The sequence below is a fragment of the Phodopus roborovskii genome, unplaced genomic scaffold (assembly GCF_943737965.1).
Source record: "Phodopus roborovskii unplaced genomic scaffold, PHOROB, whole genome shotgun sequence".
Taxonomy (NCBI): Eukaryota; Metazoa; Chordata; class Mammalia; order Rodentia; family Cricetidae; genus Phodopus; species Phodopus roborovskii.
This window is the reverse complement of record NW_026126417.1, coordinates 3,113,550-3,131,899: the sequence shown is the minus strand read 5'-3', so window position 1 is coordinate 3,131,899 and position 18,350 is coordinate 3,113,550. Positions and strand designations below refer to the sequence as shown.

Here is an 18,350-nt window from a genome sequence, read left to right as displayed (position 1 = left end):
AAACTCCCAAAGTCCATTGTAATTACTTCCTTTGGAACAAAGCTTCAGTCTGTCTTGACACCCTCCTGTTACCCATGTATCCTCAGCCCAAGCCTGAAAGGAACAACAGCTAAAGAGAGAAACACATACTGTCAGCTTCTGTCATTGTAGTCTCTGCAGCACAGGGGTCACTTTTACCCCTGGGGCCTTCTAGACCTTGTAGTCTTTATTTCTGCTTTCTTCTAACTATTTTACTCCATCACCTCAGACCCTTACATGTTCTCTAGCCAGACAGTGGAAATTGGGGAGTAGGGCACTTGTTGCAGATTCCTACTTGAATGGAGATTACAATACCCCACTAGGATCAGGGACTTTCTATGAAGCTAATTTTTTATTTACTCGGATATCCAAATTGGTGTTTTTATTAATCTTTCACAAAATAGAAGCAACTACATTCTCTAGTTCAACCAATTCTCTCTGCAAATGTATAATTTAAACTCTGGTAGCTATTAAAAATGAATTACATGATCAAAGAAATTGTCTACTAAATAAATGGAAGGGTTTCTATTCTCTCAGGATTTCTTGAATTCCAAATGTTCTTTACTGGTAAAAGGTAAGCAAGCATCAGAAAATTTTTCCCTTAACGTCACATATCTAACAACTTACAGTTCTGATTCCTCCTGATACAGAATCAGGTTTCCACACCCTGTCTTAGCACCCACTCCACCATACAATTTACTTATTTTTAATTCTGCAAAATCTCTCAAGAAAACATAACAATGTACTAGAAAAAGCTCAGATACCCAAATTCTTCTTTTTTATCTGGTAAGGTTTAATAAATATGTTTATTTTTTGCCATGAAAAATTTAAAAAATAAAACAAAATACCCCTGTTAATCAGAAAGGCACGCTTTCTAAGATGGCTATGGTCATTTGACAAAGTCCTACCAATGTTTCATTGTCCACACAAGAATGGCAAGAACCCCAGGGTTTCTGTAACAATCAGCAAGGCTAAATATTATCATGGTTACAAGACACCATCAGGACCACATATGCATACTGGTCTCATGTGCAGGTTTAACTTCAGCAGCGGATGGTATCATCACAGAACAGGCAATTACACTAAAGCTGCAGCAAGAATTACAAAGTGGAGGATCTGAGAGGATCTGGAGCTTTATAAATTCTGTGCACTTTTTCACTTGAAAATGTTTCCATGGGGATATGAAGAAATGTAAAAAGCTAGTTAACCTTAATGGATCTTCTTAATTGTTGGCATTAACATTTAATTGTTCTGTTGGGTCACTTTGGGAGATATCATAGAAACAAAAGAATACCAAACTAGCTTTTTTCATTTTTATTATGAATTCCAGCCTTATGGATGAGCAGAGCTGGAGTTGCATAATAGTACCAGAAGTCTGAAGCATCCGGAAGCTTGAATGAAGGCAAGGCTGCACACTTGTGTTGTCTCATCAAGATGACATCTAAGGACACAAGCTATCTAGATCATATCAAGAGGAAAAGGGAGAAACTTTGAAAAACAACTTTCAACATCTTGATGGGGGGAAAATCTGATAAAAAAAAAATAACAAAATAGATGCAAGCCACAAGTCCACAGGCAAGCTGTTCTCCCAATTGCAGTGCAGCAGTAGAACAAGCTGCCTGGCTGGGATTTCTAAGTGTGCAGCCACCTCTCAGCTCTACAAGACTGAAATGTGTTGTGCAGTAGTATTTTCTTTTTAAAATAGCAAAAGCACAGAGAATGGAAATGCCCTGAACACTTAACAAGTGAAAGGCCCAGATCATTACAAATACAGCTGGAGTCGGTTGTCCATGCAAAGTACATGTATATTAAGGAGAGAAAAACATACCCATTCCGAGAGGTCACTGAGCTAGCAAAGTAAGAAACAAAACAGTGAATGGACATTTTAGTGAGCATAGGATTTTCCAAAAGCTTTCAACTTTTTTTTGAGGAATCAGCTGAGGCTTTACCATAGAAACAGAACACAGTGAGAACCAAGGGGGTAGAGATGTCTAATCTGTCAACTATTCTATCTTAGTGAGAATCAGAAGTAGCATTCTATGTTGAAGTATGCCGTTATTTTTCATTTGCTTAGTGTTGTGTCATTAAGAAACAGCAAACACACAAAGTGTTATAGCTTAATTCTGACTTTTCCGTGATACTATTCACATTAGAACAAAATTGACCCAAGGAGAACAGCCAGTCTCTATACCTAAGAGAAATTCTTTTTCTTAGGATTATTGTAATGAATTAATCAGCTTTTTTTCTTTAATTAAAGATGATTTTTACTGTGAAGTAAGTAATGTCTTCATATTTTAAGTATGTATCATGTTATCAAAAAGACTAGTCCCCCAAAATGAAATATATATAATTTTACCACACAGAGAAGCATTTAAACCCATCCATCAGCACAAAATGCCTGAATCATATTATAACTTGTGGAAGAACAGTGAGAAAGAGAAACTAAATACATTTTGACAATTTGATATGTATAAAACAAAATCACAGAAACCTTAGTTTTTAATCCTCTCATTTATAACAATGTGTTATTTCTCAAAAATAATGGCTGCATATTTGAAGATATAAATCTTGTGAAAATGATGGAATAACTTTACTTCTATAAGGATTTTCCAGGAGAACCAGGTTTTCTAAAGGTCAAAGTATACACTCAACACTTACTCCCTCAGAGGTGTTTTCCTGCGTGGACTTCAGAAGGTTATCTTTGCCCACACCAAAGCAGAAAAAGAAGCAACACATTTATTCATTCTGTCTAAATACAGGAGGCAAACAAAGCATTAAGTACAGTGGCTAATATGAACAGTCAACATTTCCTTAGGGACTTAGTGGTGGGCTACAACCAACCAGATATTTCAGAGGAAGTAAGGTGTCCACACCTTCCCATTTGAACTTGGAATATCAGACCATCAGGGACTGAATATCTAAACAACATCCTCTTTCAGAGTTGCTGCAAGCAAAGTCCCAAATCTGTGAGAGATTTGCCTAGAATTACATTTATAAGTGGTTGCAGCATTAGGACCAAGTGAAACCTTCTGTCTCAGCTTTGCCATCAACACAAGCTGCCAGCCACAAGCAAATCTGCAAGGGGAATTCTAATTCAGGGCAGATTTAAAGAGCAGGTTTTGACAAGCATTTGCAGGTAAGAGCAGTTTACCAAGAGACTTGTTATTGTGTGAACACAAACATATTATTGCTTTCATAATATGAGATTATAACTATCTATAAATTAAAAAAGAATCGGGGCAGCTTTCAGAATCTATTACTGATTTTCTCCCTTCTAATAAAAAGCAAGGTCAAGTCAAACTAATTAAGAATTTAATAGAATGAGACATGCTACCATTGCACTATGAGATCTTCAGTTATGAATGGAATGATGTGATGTCCTGGTTTTTACAAACTGAGTGATGGAGAGGACTGTCCTCAGACTAATACTCTGGAAGGTAATGGCCCTGGAAAGGCAATGAGGGTCTCTGACAAAGTCATCAAAGCAAGGCTTTGAACAGCTTGGGGCAGTAGCTCTTTTACCAACAAGTACAAAGAAAGTTCATATATTCATACCTACTGTGGCTATTCCAGTGTAGCCTGGCTATCCTGCTCTAAGGCTTGGGTGTACACACAGGTAGGCTAGGATTTTATCACCATATGAATACAGGTAACCTTGTACTTTTTCTAAAAAGGAAACTTCATAAATCACTCCAAAGGCATAATGAATTGCATACTTTTGGAGGTGAGCCATTAAGCAATTCATTTCTCTTTTTTATTTATTTATTATTTATTTATTTTTCATTTCTCTTTTTTTAAAGGTGTAATATTTTTAACATTGTATGCAAATGGGTATCATGCTGATCCACAGTTACACACCCATTTCCTCCACAGGTCTTGATCTCTTTCTAATCAAATGCATTCTCAATCTGAATTGTTCCTTTGACAATTAGAAGGGGAAATACAAAGACCTCAGACTCAGAGGTTAAAACTAGATGATGGGTTGGGGGTGACTCCTTTGCTTCTGTAATATAAAGATGTCTGTAGAGATCCAGAGACCCAGGAAGAAGGTGGAAAATATTCATTTAGCCTTCTTCATCCTAGAGAAGTTCACAAGTAGCTCCTAAGTCTGGGAACAGCAAGAGTTCTGCCATTAAAGGAAAGCCTTCTGAAAACTCTAAACAACAACTATCTGGTAGTTGTACCAGATTCTTTCTTGTTATAAAATTTCCTGTAACTTTATGTGATAATTGAACTTGTTTGTAAGGTTAAAAACTACAACAAAGTATTGTGCTTTAAGGTCTTTTACATGAATAGCATAATCTAAGTCTATGCCTCATGGGCTCTTTACAAGATCACATGATCCCTGGTAACAGCCCTTAGTTTTTCAACCGGCATAGAGATATCATCTTCAAGAAAGGTCAATGCATGATAAGCATGCCACATCACACATGAGAATTTCTCTTGCACGTGTTCCGTGTGTAGTGTTCCCCACTCTAAGGACAAGGACAACTGAAAGAAACCTGAAGCTCCTTTTAGAAAAGTTAATGGCTATTGTGTACATAACACACAGAAATAGAAAAGCACCCCTTTGAGGATATTTATGATGAAGGCTCTTGCAGAGATAATATCTTTCTAGGTCACATTTCCTATCAATGTTAGAAGGTTGAATGTATTAGCATACAAGATGTTTAAGCTTACAAAGTCAAACATAATTTTAAGCTCCCAGGTTATGGATAAAATTAACATTCACACTGCAACCATAGCCTTATTTATATATAAGTGCATATATGTGTACAAATGTATGCACACAATACATATTTAATCTATCCTTTTAGTTGTACAGGCCTGACACTGATGAAGTCATACCCTTATCTCAGAAAAAGTACAGTTGGTAAGTGTGTTAAGCAAGGGCTTTCATTTCTAGACGCATTGTGCCATTTAATGTCAGAACTCAATTGGAGTTGGGCAGCACTAAATTTGATATGCACCTGGTCATCTCATAAGGGACTCTTTCCTTTGTTGCAGTGTGAATTTCTCTAAACAAACAAACAAATCTGTGATAGGAGGAAGTGGAGAGATGAAGGAAGGTGTTGTACTGCCATCCATTCTGAGAAGCAGTTGTGTGAGCACTGCTCTTCTTTGACTATCACTCTGTGTGGAAGGGTACCTTTTGGGGAGGTGGGAGTTCAGACAGAGAAAAGATAATTTATTCTAGAAATCACCTGATCAGGACAGTTAGGACTGAAAATATATCTGTGTGACTCTTAGGTGTGCTGCTATACTAAAAATTATTTTTGAACAGTGAAGGAATTGGGACTTTGAGGGAAATGGACATTGTTCTTGGCTCCGCATCAAGCTAAATGCCCACAAACATTCCATACACTAGAGGTTAACAAATATTTGAAAATACTTTAATATTTGCATGCAAGCATTTTACTTCAAACACCCACCATAAAGTTGGCCTCATGTCAAATACCTATTCCGTGGTAATCTCCCCAAAATAAAATTAGATAGGATTAGATGGGGAGGAGATGATCCATAGGTGAGATTAGCTTAGACACTCTCTGAAATGTACTGGACCTCTATGCCCAGAGGTCCTCATAATTAATTCTCCCTTTCAACATACAGCTGGCTCTCACAAGCCACTCACTGCAGCTAAGCACATTTCAATAATAATTCTCCACTGTTAAATTTGGCTAGGTACTTTTGTTAGTAAGAGAAATTGCTGCAGAATGGTAAATCCTCACACAAAGCTTCTGTACACTCATCATGCCAAAGAGCAAACAACCCAAATCACTTTTTAAAATGCCCAGTTGCTACACAGCAGTGAACAGGTGCACTACACAAGGACCAATTTTGACTAGAAGGGAAAAATTACACTCTACAAGGCATTCTGTTTGGTGACAGTCGTGATCATTACTGAAAGTAATACCTATTTAAAAGCAGTAAATGGCCATTTCCAAACAGAAAGGCATGTCATCAAAGGGAGGCAGCGCCCTGCTCACACATCCCCAGGCGACCACCAAGTCTCATTATGCTCTGTCATGTTAGCTCACTTCCTTCTTTATTTTTCATTCTTATTTTTTAACCTTTTTTTCTTCCCTGCTATTATCTTCTAAAATCAAATTAACAGCCAATAGTGAATGTGCATAGTCACTTCAGGAAAGCAAAACAAACAGACTCAAGAGATTATATAAAAATAGCATTTCTCACACTAAAGACTAAGAGCCCAGATGGAAGTGTGAGAGGATTGCAAGTAGGTTGTAATGCCTGAAGCTGTTATCCAGGTAACTGTTTTGTAGAGTCATCAAATGGATGTTAAAACTATAATAATTCTGAGAATACCATTCCCATCTGTGTTTTGTCCTTTAAAAATTCTTCTCCTTCTATCTCTAATATTTCCAGTGCAGAACAGTAATAATAATAACAACAATAATAAGATAGGAAATAACTATTGGATCTCATTTGTATTTGGTAAAATACCACAAAAAGGCAATATGGTAAATTTTGGAGACAAAAATCAGTATTGTGACTATTATCCAATGAATAATTAAAAATAAAATGACATGGATCATTTATTTTGAATGAGTTTTCAAAAGAGCATATTCCTCCAGTGAGATTCAACATATAGTGATATAAATATTATAAGAAATAGATGCATGTTAAAATACAACTATATTGAATAAACTTCTGCTATAGCATAGCTGGTAATCAAGGAGGCATTGTTGAATATCTTCTAGAACTAAGGTTTAAAATTCTTTAAATTGGTCTTATTTTATTTGTTACTGGTTCTTATTTAAGACAAAGTTAAGAACACGGATCAAATTCATTGCAACAAAGAAGTTTACTTTCTTATTTATAGGTTTCTCTGAGTGACTGAAGCTAAAAGATAAATATACTTTTGGAATATTCTCACAACACAACAGGATAAGACAATAACCAAGGAATCACTCTGGGCATCTCTCTCAATTCAGCTCTCTTTATCTATTCTGGGTCTCTTGAATGGTCAGGATTGAGTAGAACAGGTCTTATTCTTATTTCATACCGATAATGGTGATACTTAAAATCATTCAGGATTCTCATCAAAGATATCTGGATATGATGAATACTGGAAAAAGAATAGGCATATATTTTATTGTTGTTTCATCAAACTGGCAGTTTTGGTGAGGTACATGTAGACATGGAGTGCTAAGGTCAATGTAAGAAGGAGGAAGTGAAGTCAAGGGTGAAAAAAAGGATCTCTCCCATGTCACTGCTTTGAGAAATAGAAAAAAGTTATCAGCATGTTATTAACTAAGCTAGATCAATCTCATCAGAAAAGTAAGTTACCACAGACCTTTGGCATTTATGATCTTAGAGACGGAGACACTCTAACTACATAGGTAAGAACATTCTGGCTCTAAGTGTTCAGAATTCTTACCTAAGATCACATTAAGGTCTGGAAAATGACCAAAATGTAAACATGAATTCAATCATGTCTATGGTTAGTGTATCTTCAATATGTATCGTGAATGACTTTATCAATAAACTATGTTTCTTCATAACTGCAAACCACTCCTCCTTCTGAGCAGTAAGTTCTCTCAAAGAAATTAAAACTTGTAATAAGAATGCAGAGTGAAGAGCACAGCCCTAGAAAAGCTTCGGGTCTTCCATGCAGCACACTTGTAGGGTCAGTGTGGGCTGATCTAATAGCTAAACGGGTTCCTTGAAGTGAGAGGAGGAGGAATGCTGTTACACACTGAGGAAATAGCTGCTAGGTAGCATCAGAGGCAAAGAGGACTAGCATGGTGGAGGCAGTGAGAGGAGTCTAATGCATCTGGGACACTGTTGGGTGGGATGCAGTGACAGATGAGGTGGAAAGAATAGGGCTCAAATATTGTAGGGCTTTCAGCTGTGGTGAGGAGTTTGAGATTCATCTCAAAGTACTGGGGAAATGAAGGAATTTAAAGCAAGGGAATACAATTACTTGGGCATGCATTTTAGAAAGGAAGTCATGACCACAGAGGGGAAGACTGGGAGGAGGCAGTCAGCACAAACAAAATGAAGAGCATCAGGAGGCTCTTGCAGTCACCCAGAAGACGGAGGATCATCAGGTGGAGCATGGGGAGTGAAGATGGGGTAGAAATATTGTATTTGAATATCCAGGCACTACAATTATAGTGCCTGGATACAATGATAAATAGACATTAATGAGTGGGTTATTAGAGGATGGGAAAATTAAAAATAATTTTGAAATACCTGGGCAATCACTCCCTGGCTGAAAAATCTTCTGGAAGATAACAAAGCACACTCTTCTGAGCTTAACAGTTGTGACAATAGAGCCCTTTTTTCCCTATATTACCTTAAGGCAGCCCTGGATTTGCTCATCACTTATGAATTCAGCCTGAGTTCTATGTGAGACCTCTCTCAACTGTTGTAACTGGGTTGTGTTCTGCCCAGAGTTATAAAATCTCAGTGAGATTCTCCATGGAAATAACACCAGCCTCACAGGCATTTTTAGTCTCAAGGTGCTCTTGGCCTCTCCATGTTCCCTGGTAGGCTTGGGCATAAGGGACTGGGGAAGGGAGCCTAGCCAGAGTTAGGGTGTGCTCATCTATTTTCCAAGGGAAGCTGGTCATTTCAAAGGAGAAAGAATTAGAGTTGCTGAATAAGAGGTATCTAAACTTGGAAGAAAGGTTTCTTACCTCTATGTGGAGGTTTTCCAGTCCTAAACTGGAAGGATGAAATGCCAAATATGCTTTGTGGCTATGGGGTGTAACCCCAACACATGATTCAGATACTCACCCCTTCTCCGCCATTTTCAATGGTGTTCGCAAGCATTTCCTGCAGTGCTCTGACAGATAAGGACTGTTCCAGCACGAAATTGCAGACACAGAGATCTGGAGGAATGTACTGTGGAAATAAAACCAGAATGAGGATGCCTGCTCATATTAGTCAGGGATCAGTCACACAGTGGCCTCACAAAGGCACTGGTACCTACAAACTACAATGACAGTTGGCTGGCTGGATAGAAATGTAACGAGGCAGCTTTGCCTTATTTAAGTTAAGATTGTGTTTAAGCTGGATTGTGAAGGATAAAAGGTAGCAAAGCTCCAAGAGTAAAGTGCCCAAAACGTCAGGATCAGCTTGAGTGAAGCCTGGTGGTCCGCAAGGCTAAGAGCAGTTGCAAAAGGGGCAGGAAGGAAAGAAAAGGCTCATCTACACTCAAGACTAAGTAAGGAGAAAGGAAGATCCCACTGATGTCTCAACCATGAGAATTCACAGGGCAGAACTAGAGAAACTCTGGCTCTAGACTACAAAGGCCAGCATAGAAAGTCTGCTTATTTATGAAGAAAACCTAGATTTGGTCATGCATAAAGAGGCAACGAGGGGATTAAAAGCTACATAAACATAGGTCTGAACAAGGAAAAGTCCACCCAAGGTCTTATGTCCTCTATAATAAGCATGCGAATGCATTAGAGTTACTTAGCAGGGATCAGTTATTGTCATGGCATGAGCTTTTGTTCTTGGTATTTCTTACCAATGGCTAAAGGACCTCCTCTGAATACTGCTGCTAATAGCTGACATTTCTCAAGTGAGCATGGTCTTCATGCCAGGCATTCTTCTAAATGTTCTGCATACATTAACATACCTAGTCTGTATAAGCATCCAGTAAGATAGGCACTCTGAATGCCCCAGTCAATAACCCAGGAAACAAAAGCATAGGACATTCAGGTCATCTGTGAAAGTCAGAATCACGTGGAGGCAGTCTGTCTCTAGAATTCATGTGTCTAACCCTATACTGTTACCCATACTAATAAAGAGAGTAAAGACTTTTTTTTTTCCCTACAATTAAAACATTTTATATCAGCAAATATTTAAGTGCTAAATTTCTGTAAATACAGTGTTTTATACTGAGGAAGTTATAAAAAACAAGGTGATTGCCCTCCGGACCTTACAGTCCAGTTTCATAGTACACCCTCTTCCTTGGGACTACAGCTTGTGATGTCTTAAATGCTCATCCTTTCTCTGGTAGTACATCAGCATGATGAGAGTAAAAGCAATGAGAAATGTGGGGCTTTGAGGTAGAAGATGGACACGAGAGGTGGTCAGGCAGAAGGAGTCTCACAGACACCATGACTTTTTTTCCTGAGTAGCCTACTAGTCTATTGTAAAACCCCGGGTTCAACCTCCAACATATAAAACCTGTTTAAAGAAAAATAATACAGATAACAAAATGTCTTAACAGAGTCATGACCTCAATCAAAACGAGCTTGAGCTGTCTCAAAAAGGAGTTAGCCATGAAATAACCAAAAGAAGCACAGCTGTATCCAGTAGCTGTGTATGATGGTCAGAATATCCTCTGTGGGTACATGTCCTCAATAGCTGGTGTTAGGCTGTCTGACTGTGCATCACTACCCCACGTGTGTACTAATGATGCCTATGCATCCTCAAAAGACCTTGGCTTTTATGCTTCCGATGGCACACTTTTCCCTCTTTGTGAACTTTTCTAGAGAATGGAAGGGGAAAAAAATCCCCAAAGGGAGATCTGGTCTACCATAGTTTGGGAGAGAAAAGGGTCACCTTATCCCAACCACGTCCCATATACCTCATAAATATTCATAAAACCTTTAAGACAGTACACAGCATAGAATCCATTGTGCTGTTATGCTGCTTTGGGACAGCCACTTCAATCTCTCTTTGGAGTGCTTGCTTTGCTAAGTAAACCACTTAAACTGTGTCTCTCAAATACATCTTTCCTTTGAGAAGAACAGAAAAGCAGTCCCCCAACCCCCTACCGTCTGTTCTTCAGAATTGGAAACAGCAACTGACAGCTATTCCTAATGCTTCAAAACAAGCAAAGCTGTGTCCATGGATTCTGATTTAAAGGTATAGGTAGCCGGTTACTAAGGGTTAGATAACTTTCCAGACTAGTGTTTTCTACTGAAAAAAACAAAGATAATGGAATTGACTGCTTCAAGTTACTTTTATTTTCCTATGTTTGTATTTCTCATCTCTTCCCGACCTTAATGTCCTGAAAAAATAAGAACCTGCTGTCCTAAATGTAAGATGATGCCCTATATGTTGGACCTGCTGGGATGTTTTCAATAAAGCTTTAAGATCCCATTGTTAAAATATTAATCTAGAAATGGGCCATCCTATCCCAAAGGCTACTAACTATCTACTAGCTACGGTGACTTCTATTTTGCAGTACTTTTCTTTTAAGGATTTGAGGGACTATTTTTCTGTCTCGGCTCTTTCTCCACAGGTCTGCCTAAACAGGAAATCTAAAAGCCTAGTTGTCCTAGAATTCTGCTAGAACAGGAATTTCTCTGGATCTCATCACAACAGTTTAACCAAGGAGAAAGGGCACTACCTACAAAGACTATCACAGCATCTTTATTTCACAGTATTTTCTTTCTTTGATTTTTTTCAAAGTTTATTCCTAAAGCAGGTGATTAATTCATTTTCATGGGATTCAAGACACTAGGCAGCTGAGTCTCATATCTAGCAGAGCATGTGTAGCACTATTATAAGTAGTATGCAACTATATGATAAAGTATTTACCCAGAGACCTTATGCTGTAAACATATACCACTGAACACACTATCTCAAAATATGTCATCTTAGGAAATTTTATAGAGCTATATCTACTTGGATTTCATGTCACCAGATTAGAATACAGAATCACTCAGTCTTTCTTCCTCCTTGACTTTCTTAGGCCATGTGATTCGGAGATTTTCCATTCAGAAATATCTGCAGTTAAAGTCCATATTTGAAAGGGGGATTTTGGACTAGTCATTTAAATAGCCTCATTATGAAAGTCTTTAATAACCAACCTATTTAATCAATTCCCTCCAAAGTCCCAAGTATCTAAGACCTTTTCTTACAGGAGATTACCTAATCTATCAAACTTTTATCTCAGTATGGTTTGCTAGGAGGGGAGGTAGGAGCTCTTGTCTCTGCTATCGTCATTAAGAGGGAGGGTTGATGATAACATGGACAATTGGCATGCTACAATTGTATCTGTCCTTTCACTCCAGTTACTAAAACTATCAAGGAAATCTTACTTTCATGAGTGACATGAATAGGTGCATTTAAATAGGAGATGGTTTGCATCAGGAAGATGCATCTCAAATGGGAGAACCATACAGATCCTTATGGTTTTGTTTCTGCATGTCTAGCATGTGGTCTCTGCATACCACTTTAATAGCACACAGAATAATGTGTGGGCAGTGCCAAGGGAGAGAACAGAGTAACAGAAATATCTCAAGAAAAACAAAATGCAACTTGTGACATGAATGAGCACAGAGTCATCTGACTTGCCATGCCAGCTGCCATCCTTAATTAAACTCCAAACTGGATTGAGTTCCCACCTCTCTACCCCTGAAGAATAAACAAAGGCCACTTGCTCATCAAAGCTCATTTGTCTGTATCCAGGAGAATCTCTCAGGAGGCCAGCTCATTGTCTCGATGCTCTGGAGCCTGTGCCTCAGTCACTCTGTCTGCCAGACATCGGGCACATATTTGACAATTCTCAGCACGGAGAGGAACACTCTGTTGACATCTGTTCTGAAATAGTTCCTCATCACTCTCCCAACCCTGTCCTTAGCCTACACAAGCATTTCATTTCAAAGTGTCCTACAGAAAACCTTGAAATGTCAGGGCCTTTGGAAGCAAGGGAGAAGTATTCATTTAGTCCTACTATGTGTAAAACTGCAGGAAGGTAGGTCTATTTATCCTCCATGCTCTGTAAACTTACATACCAGCATAATTTTTCTGAGTCTTGCTGTACCCTAGCCAGCGGGAATCTGATGCCTCTATCAATAGAGCATTTCACAATTGTTTCATACCCCATAGGAGACACTCCATGTTGAAGTAGCACATACTAGCAAACACTTCAAAGAAGTGAAGCAACGAGTCAACAACAAGGAGGAGAATCACCACCTCTCTCACACACAATGTGAATCACAGTCCGTTTTCACCTGTCTAGGTTTTGACGTGTTGAGGTCAAACTATTTAATAGGCAGTGGGCTGTTGGAAGAACTGGACTGATTCTACTTAGAACCTTAGTAGGTAAAACAGAACATGTTAGATTCGCTGTAATCCTCTAATGTTACTCAGGTATGTATGACCGATAGTTACTGTAGCTGTGGACGAAGTACATTGAGCCTCCCTGGCTGAGTTGTTCCTCCAGACCTCCTGCCCAGGGTTTAACATTTTCTTCTCCCATTGTTATGCTCTTCTTTGACTTTTCTGTTAATTTGTCTGTCTCTCACAGTGCCATATCTCAGTAATGTACCCTTTACATGAATAGATGGCCTCCAATGCACGTAAGAAAGCTCTGTGCAGAGTGACACTATTGTAGGACAGTCTGAGTTTAAATATCTGTCCTAAAAGTTGTTAACTAAATGTTGTGAAGCAAGTAATTTGGTTTCTCTGTTCCTTAGCTTCCTGTTCTGTAAAGTAGTATCTCCTCAGACAAACATTTTATGTTTGAAGAGCTTAAAAACTGAATGCAGGTAATGGACCCTTAGTTATGAAAGATGACATAACACTACACTAATTATTTTTTTAGTTGTAATTCTGTTATATACATTTTTTTGGGTGGTGGGTAAGTGCATAAAATTACATTTGACAGTGCAAGTTAAAAATCCAATGTCAATCTCCACAGCTTCTGAATGGCTATTCTAATAAAAGTTCATTGACATGTTCAGACTTTGGGTCTAGTTAATTTCACTGTATGACATTTCTGACTTGTAAATCCTTTATAATAAAGTTTTAATATTTTTAAACATTAAAAATTGAGGCTAGTGTTTAATAAATACTTAATGTTACATGATGTTCAATAAAGAATAACGAGTTGACACAGCGACAGCTGACCTGAACATGGTGAAGCTAATGAAACCCCAGACTGATAGCTTGGAAACCAGCATTGGGCCGACTCAGAAACCATGAACATGGGTCTCAGTTAGAAGGCCTGGACAGGCTAAGGGACCTCTGACAGTGGAACCTGGATGTATCGGTGGTACATGAAAGGACTTTGAGAGCACATTCCCCATGGAGAGATACTCCCTTAGCCTAGAGGCAGGAGGGAGGGCCCAGACCCTACTCCAAATGACTTGACAGATTTTGATGATCCCTCCTGGAAGGCATCACCCTCCCTGTGGAGTGGAGGGTGGAATGGGAGGGGGGTCCAAGGGCATAGGAAGGAGTGAGGGAGAGGGAACTGGGAATGATATGTAAAATAAGAAAAATAATAAAATAAAAAAAGAATGATGAGTTGAAGTACCAATAGCTACTTTAAATATTCATTTGTTTGTAACTTCTATCACTATTTTGTATAGAATGAAGGCAAAGTCTATAACCTTCAAGACTTTCTGGTCTAGTGGAATGTTAGTGAGACAAAGATAATTTTCTGACTGTGAGACAAAGTATTCATATTTGAGTAAAGAAAGCTACCAGAAGAATCATGTTGAAGGTGGTGGAAATGGGCAAAGATGGTGGTGGTGGTGGGGTAGGTAAATGGGTACATGAAGAGTTGATTGTATATAAGGAAATTTTTTTTTCTGGGTAGAGATACCAAGTCTAGGAAATGAGCAATGAGATAAAATAAATAGGCAATGGTGTCTTGCTCCTTATATTCAAAGAAAACCCAGAAGTTGTCTTTACAGTAATGGGTAACACTGAAGCAAGTTATGTAGGAAGTAATATGATCCAGTTTGCATCTTTGAAAAATCATTGCAGGTATACCTTAAAGTGATCTAGGCCAAGGGAAAGACAAATTAGGAGATTATGTCAGTAGGCAATGGCTTGAGCTAAAGAAGTGGCAGTAGGGATGGAGACAATGATGTATTTAGAAAATCTAAAATAATCAGGAGAGGTGTGGCAAGGTGACTAATTGGATATGGGGAATAAGTTAAGAGGGTGACCAGATTACCATTGGTGCATTTGTGGTATAGAGTACAAATAACAATAAAAAGACCAAGGCATGGTGAGACCACAGTTAAGAATAGTCACCCAGGACATTACCCATTGCAAGATGGACAAATAGATGATGGGAGATGGGTGAACTCTCTGTGATAATGTGTGGGTGTTTCTAAGGTATCTATAGAGGTATAGTGATCAGGGAGAAGAGGAAGAATTCAGAAACTGGTGTATGTATTCCCACTCAAAGGAGAATTACCAAAGTCCATCTAATTAGTCTCACCTCTTTTCCTAAGTCTATCACATAACCAATAACACACACGCGCGCACACACACACACACACACACACACACACACACACACACACACACACACACATATATATATATATATATATATATATATATATATATATATATACTCAGTATTGTACTGGCTGCTTTGCTTTGAGAACAAAGCAGCAAAGTCAGACATGGTTTCTATCTTTTAATGAAATTTTGAGGAGGTCCCATTTTTAATTGTCGATCCCAGTGTCTGTGCTACTGGAGTTATGTTCAGGAAGCGGTCTTCTGTACCAATTTGTTCAAGGGTACCTCCACTTTCTTTTCTAAGAGGTTCAGTGTGGCTGGATTTATGTTGAGGTCTTGGACTTGAGTTTTGTGCATGGCGATAGACATGGGTTTATCTGCAGTCTTCTACATACCATCATCCAGTTGTGCCAGCACCATTTGTTGAAGATTCTTTCCTCCTTCCATTGTCAAAAATCAGGTGTTCATAGGTGTGTGAGTTAATATCAGTATTTTCGATTCGATTCCATTGGTTTACTTATCTATTTTTGTGTCAATACCAGGCTGTTTTCAGAACTATAGCTCTGTAGTAAAGCTTGAAGTCGGGGATGGTGATGTCTCCTGAAGTTCCTTTATTGTACAGGGTTGTTTTGGCTATCCTGAGTCTTTTGCTTTTCCAAATAAAGTTGATTATTATCCTTTCAAGGTCAGTGAAGAATTGTGCTGGGATTTTGATGGGGATGGCATTGAATCTGTAGATTGCTTTTGGCAAAATTTCTATTTTTACTATGTTTATCCTAGCTATTGAAGAGCATGGGAGAGCTTTCCATTTTCTGGTGTCTTCTTTAATTTCATTCTTTAAAGCTACAAAGTTCTTATTATATAGGTCTTTCACTTGTTTGGTAAGCATTACCCCAAGATTCTTTATGTTGTTTGCAGCTATTATAAAGGGTGATGTTTCTCTGATTTCTTTCTCAGCCCCTTTGTCATCTGAATAAAGTATGGCTACTGATGTTTTTGAGTTTATCTTGTATGCTGAAGGTGTTTATCAGCTGTAGGAGTTCCATGGTAGAGTTTGTTTTTTTTTTTTGGTCGCTTATGTAAACTAGCAAATCATCTGCAAATAGTGACAGTTTGACTTCTTCCTTTCCGATTTTTATCCCCTTGATCTCCTTTTGTTGTCTTATTGCTTTAGCTAGAACTTCAAGTACAATATTGAAGAGATACGGAGAGAAAGGGCATCCTTGTCTTGTTCCTGATTTTAGAGGAATTGCCTTAAGCTTCTCTCCATTCAGTTTGATGTTGGCTGTTCTCTATATTGCTTTTATTATATTTAGGTATGTTCATGTTATCCCTGATATCTCCAAGACCATTCTCATGAAGAAGCCTTTGTGCAGCATGATACTTTATAAGCAAAACAAGTACACACACAAAGACACATACATACACATGCATGCACACATACTCATACATACAAACACATACACACAAAGATACACATATACACACACTCTTAAATACAAACACACACACACACACACACACACACACACACACACACACACAGCGCTATGTTAAGAAGCTTGGTATATGAAGACTGGTCTGATCCCTTTCAGGAATGTTGTGATTAAGAAAGTCACTGGGATAGGAGCTTGGTCAGAAGGGATAAAGATGTTTCTTTCCATCAAACAAGAAAGACCTCTTGTGCATAAACAGAATTCAATTTTTTTGTTTGTTTGTTTAATGAGTGGTTAAGGTGAATTCTCTCTATATTTTGTGTATTGTTCCTTTCAGTCGAAAAATCACATTAATTGAAGTAGCAATTTCCAAGTTAAAGCATTGTTAAGAGATGAAGACTAGGGCCAGGGGTGGTTAGGGTCATTGAAGACTCTGTTCTAAGAAGGTATTAATATAGCTCTCATAGAACCTCAGTTTCCACAATAGGGGTTGCTATAAAGAGAAAGACTGGCTTCTTCTTAATATCTGCCCTCTCTCATTGTGTGATCTCTCTCATTTGTACTCCTTCCACAATGCCACCCACCTTAGCCCTTCGCTAGAGCCAAGCCAATGCAAATACCAATCTCAGGCTTTCAGTTTCCCGAACTATGAACTAAATATGCTTCTTTGCTTTATAAAGCCCTGGCCTCAGATATTTTGCTACAACAGTAGAAAACTGAAGAATACACTCCCCTTTCACTTTTTCATGCTGTTTGTGATCGCCTAGTCAAGGAACAAATGCAGCTGGTGTTCATTGTCCTGTATTTTAAATTGTGTACACAAAGGAAGTTGCTTTCTCAAGGGGTACAACGTCTGCTTGTACAATGCTGGCCTGAGTCCCTACTAATCTACTTCTATATTCATTGTGTGTACACTGTCTCAAAAAGGAATGATAACCCTGTTCTCAGGATGGCCCAATGTAGCTCTACTCAAAGACACAAAAAGCTCTACTCAAAGACACAAATAAGAATATTCTCCAAGCTTTCTTGTATAGAAAACCATTCTCTTCTTTTAAAAAATATACCATGTCAACTAGCCCCCACTGGGACTGGCAAGAATTTAGATAAGACTGGTGTCTTGTGGGATGGCATCAGGACATACAGGGGTGGGTGCACAGTTTATATTCAAGAACTTTGAATATACAGACATTATCTCATCCACCTACAGGAGACATGAGCTCATTATGAACTTTAAATAAATTATTGATAATGCATAATTATTTGTACCATGCTTATAATTCAAAAGCAGAACTAGTCATCAACCAAATACCCACCTTCTACACCAGCAAGATTTCACTTAAATATTTATACAGTTAAATGCTTTTCAAATCTAACTGTTACCCCTAAAAGTTGTTGATAGTTTATAAAGAGAACTATATGGTGAATGTTTAAAGCCAAACGTTTGCTAAGCTTCTGGCTTGCTAAAATAAAAATCACTACCACCACCACCATCAACAACAACAAAAAGAAAAAACAAAAAAGAAGGCTAATTGTTTTATAACCAGTTGAGATACAGAGTAAATTGATGACATGTATGCAGGTGAGCAAAAAAAAAAAAAAAAAAAAAAAAAAAAGTATATAATCTACCCATCCAACTATCTATGTATCATTTGTCTGGCTATCCATCAGTGCATTTTTGAATGTATCAATGTACCTGTG

The 18,350-nt window shown here is 38.2% G+C and overlaps 1 protein-coding gene across 1 annotated transcript in view; it reads right to left on the bottom strand.

The window, feature by feature from the left end:
• The window catches only part of Ryr3 (ryanodine receptor 3), a 506,993-nt gene that overhangs the window by 317,261 nt on the left and 171,382 nt on the right, over positions 1-18,350 (bottom strand). Inside the window, exon 3 of the mRNA XM_051183787.1 lies at positions 8,785-8,892. Coding sequence (XP_051039744.1) covers positions 8,785-8,892 — 108 coding nt within the window. The remainder of the gene's footprint in view (positions 1-8,784; positions 8,893-18,350) is intronic.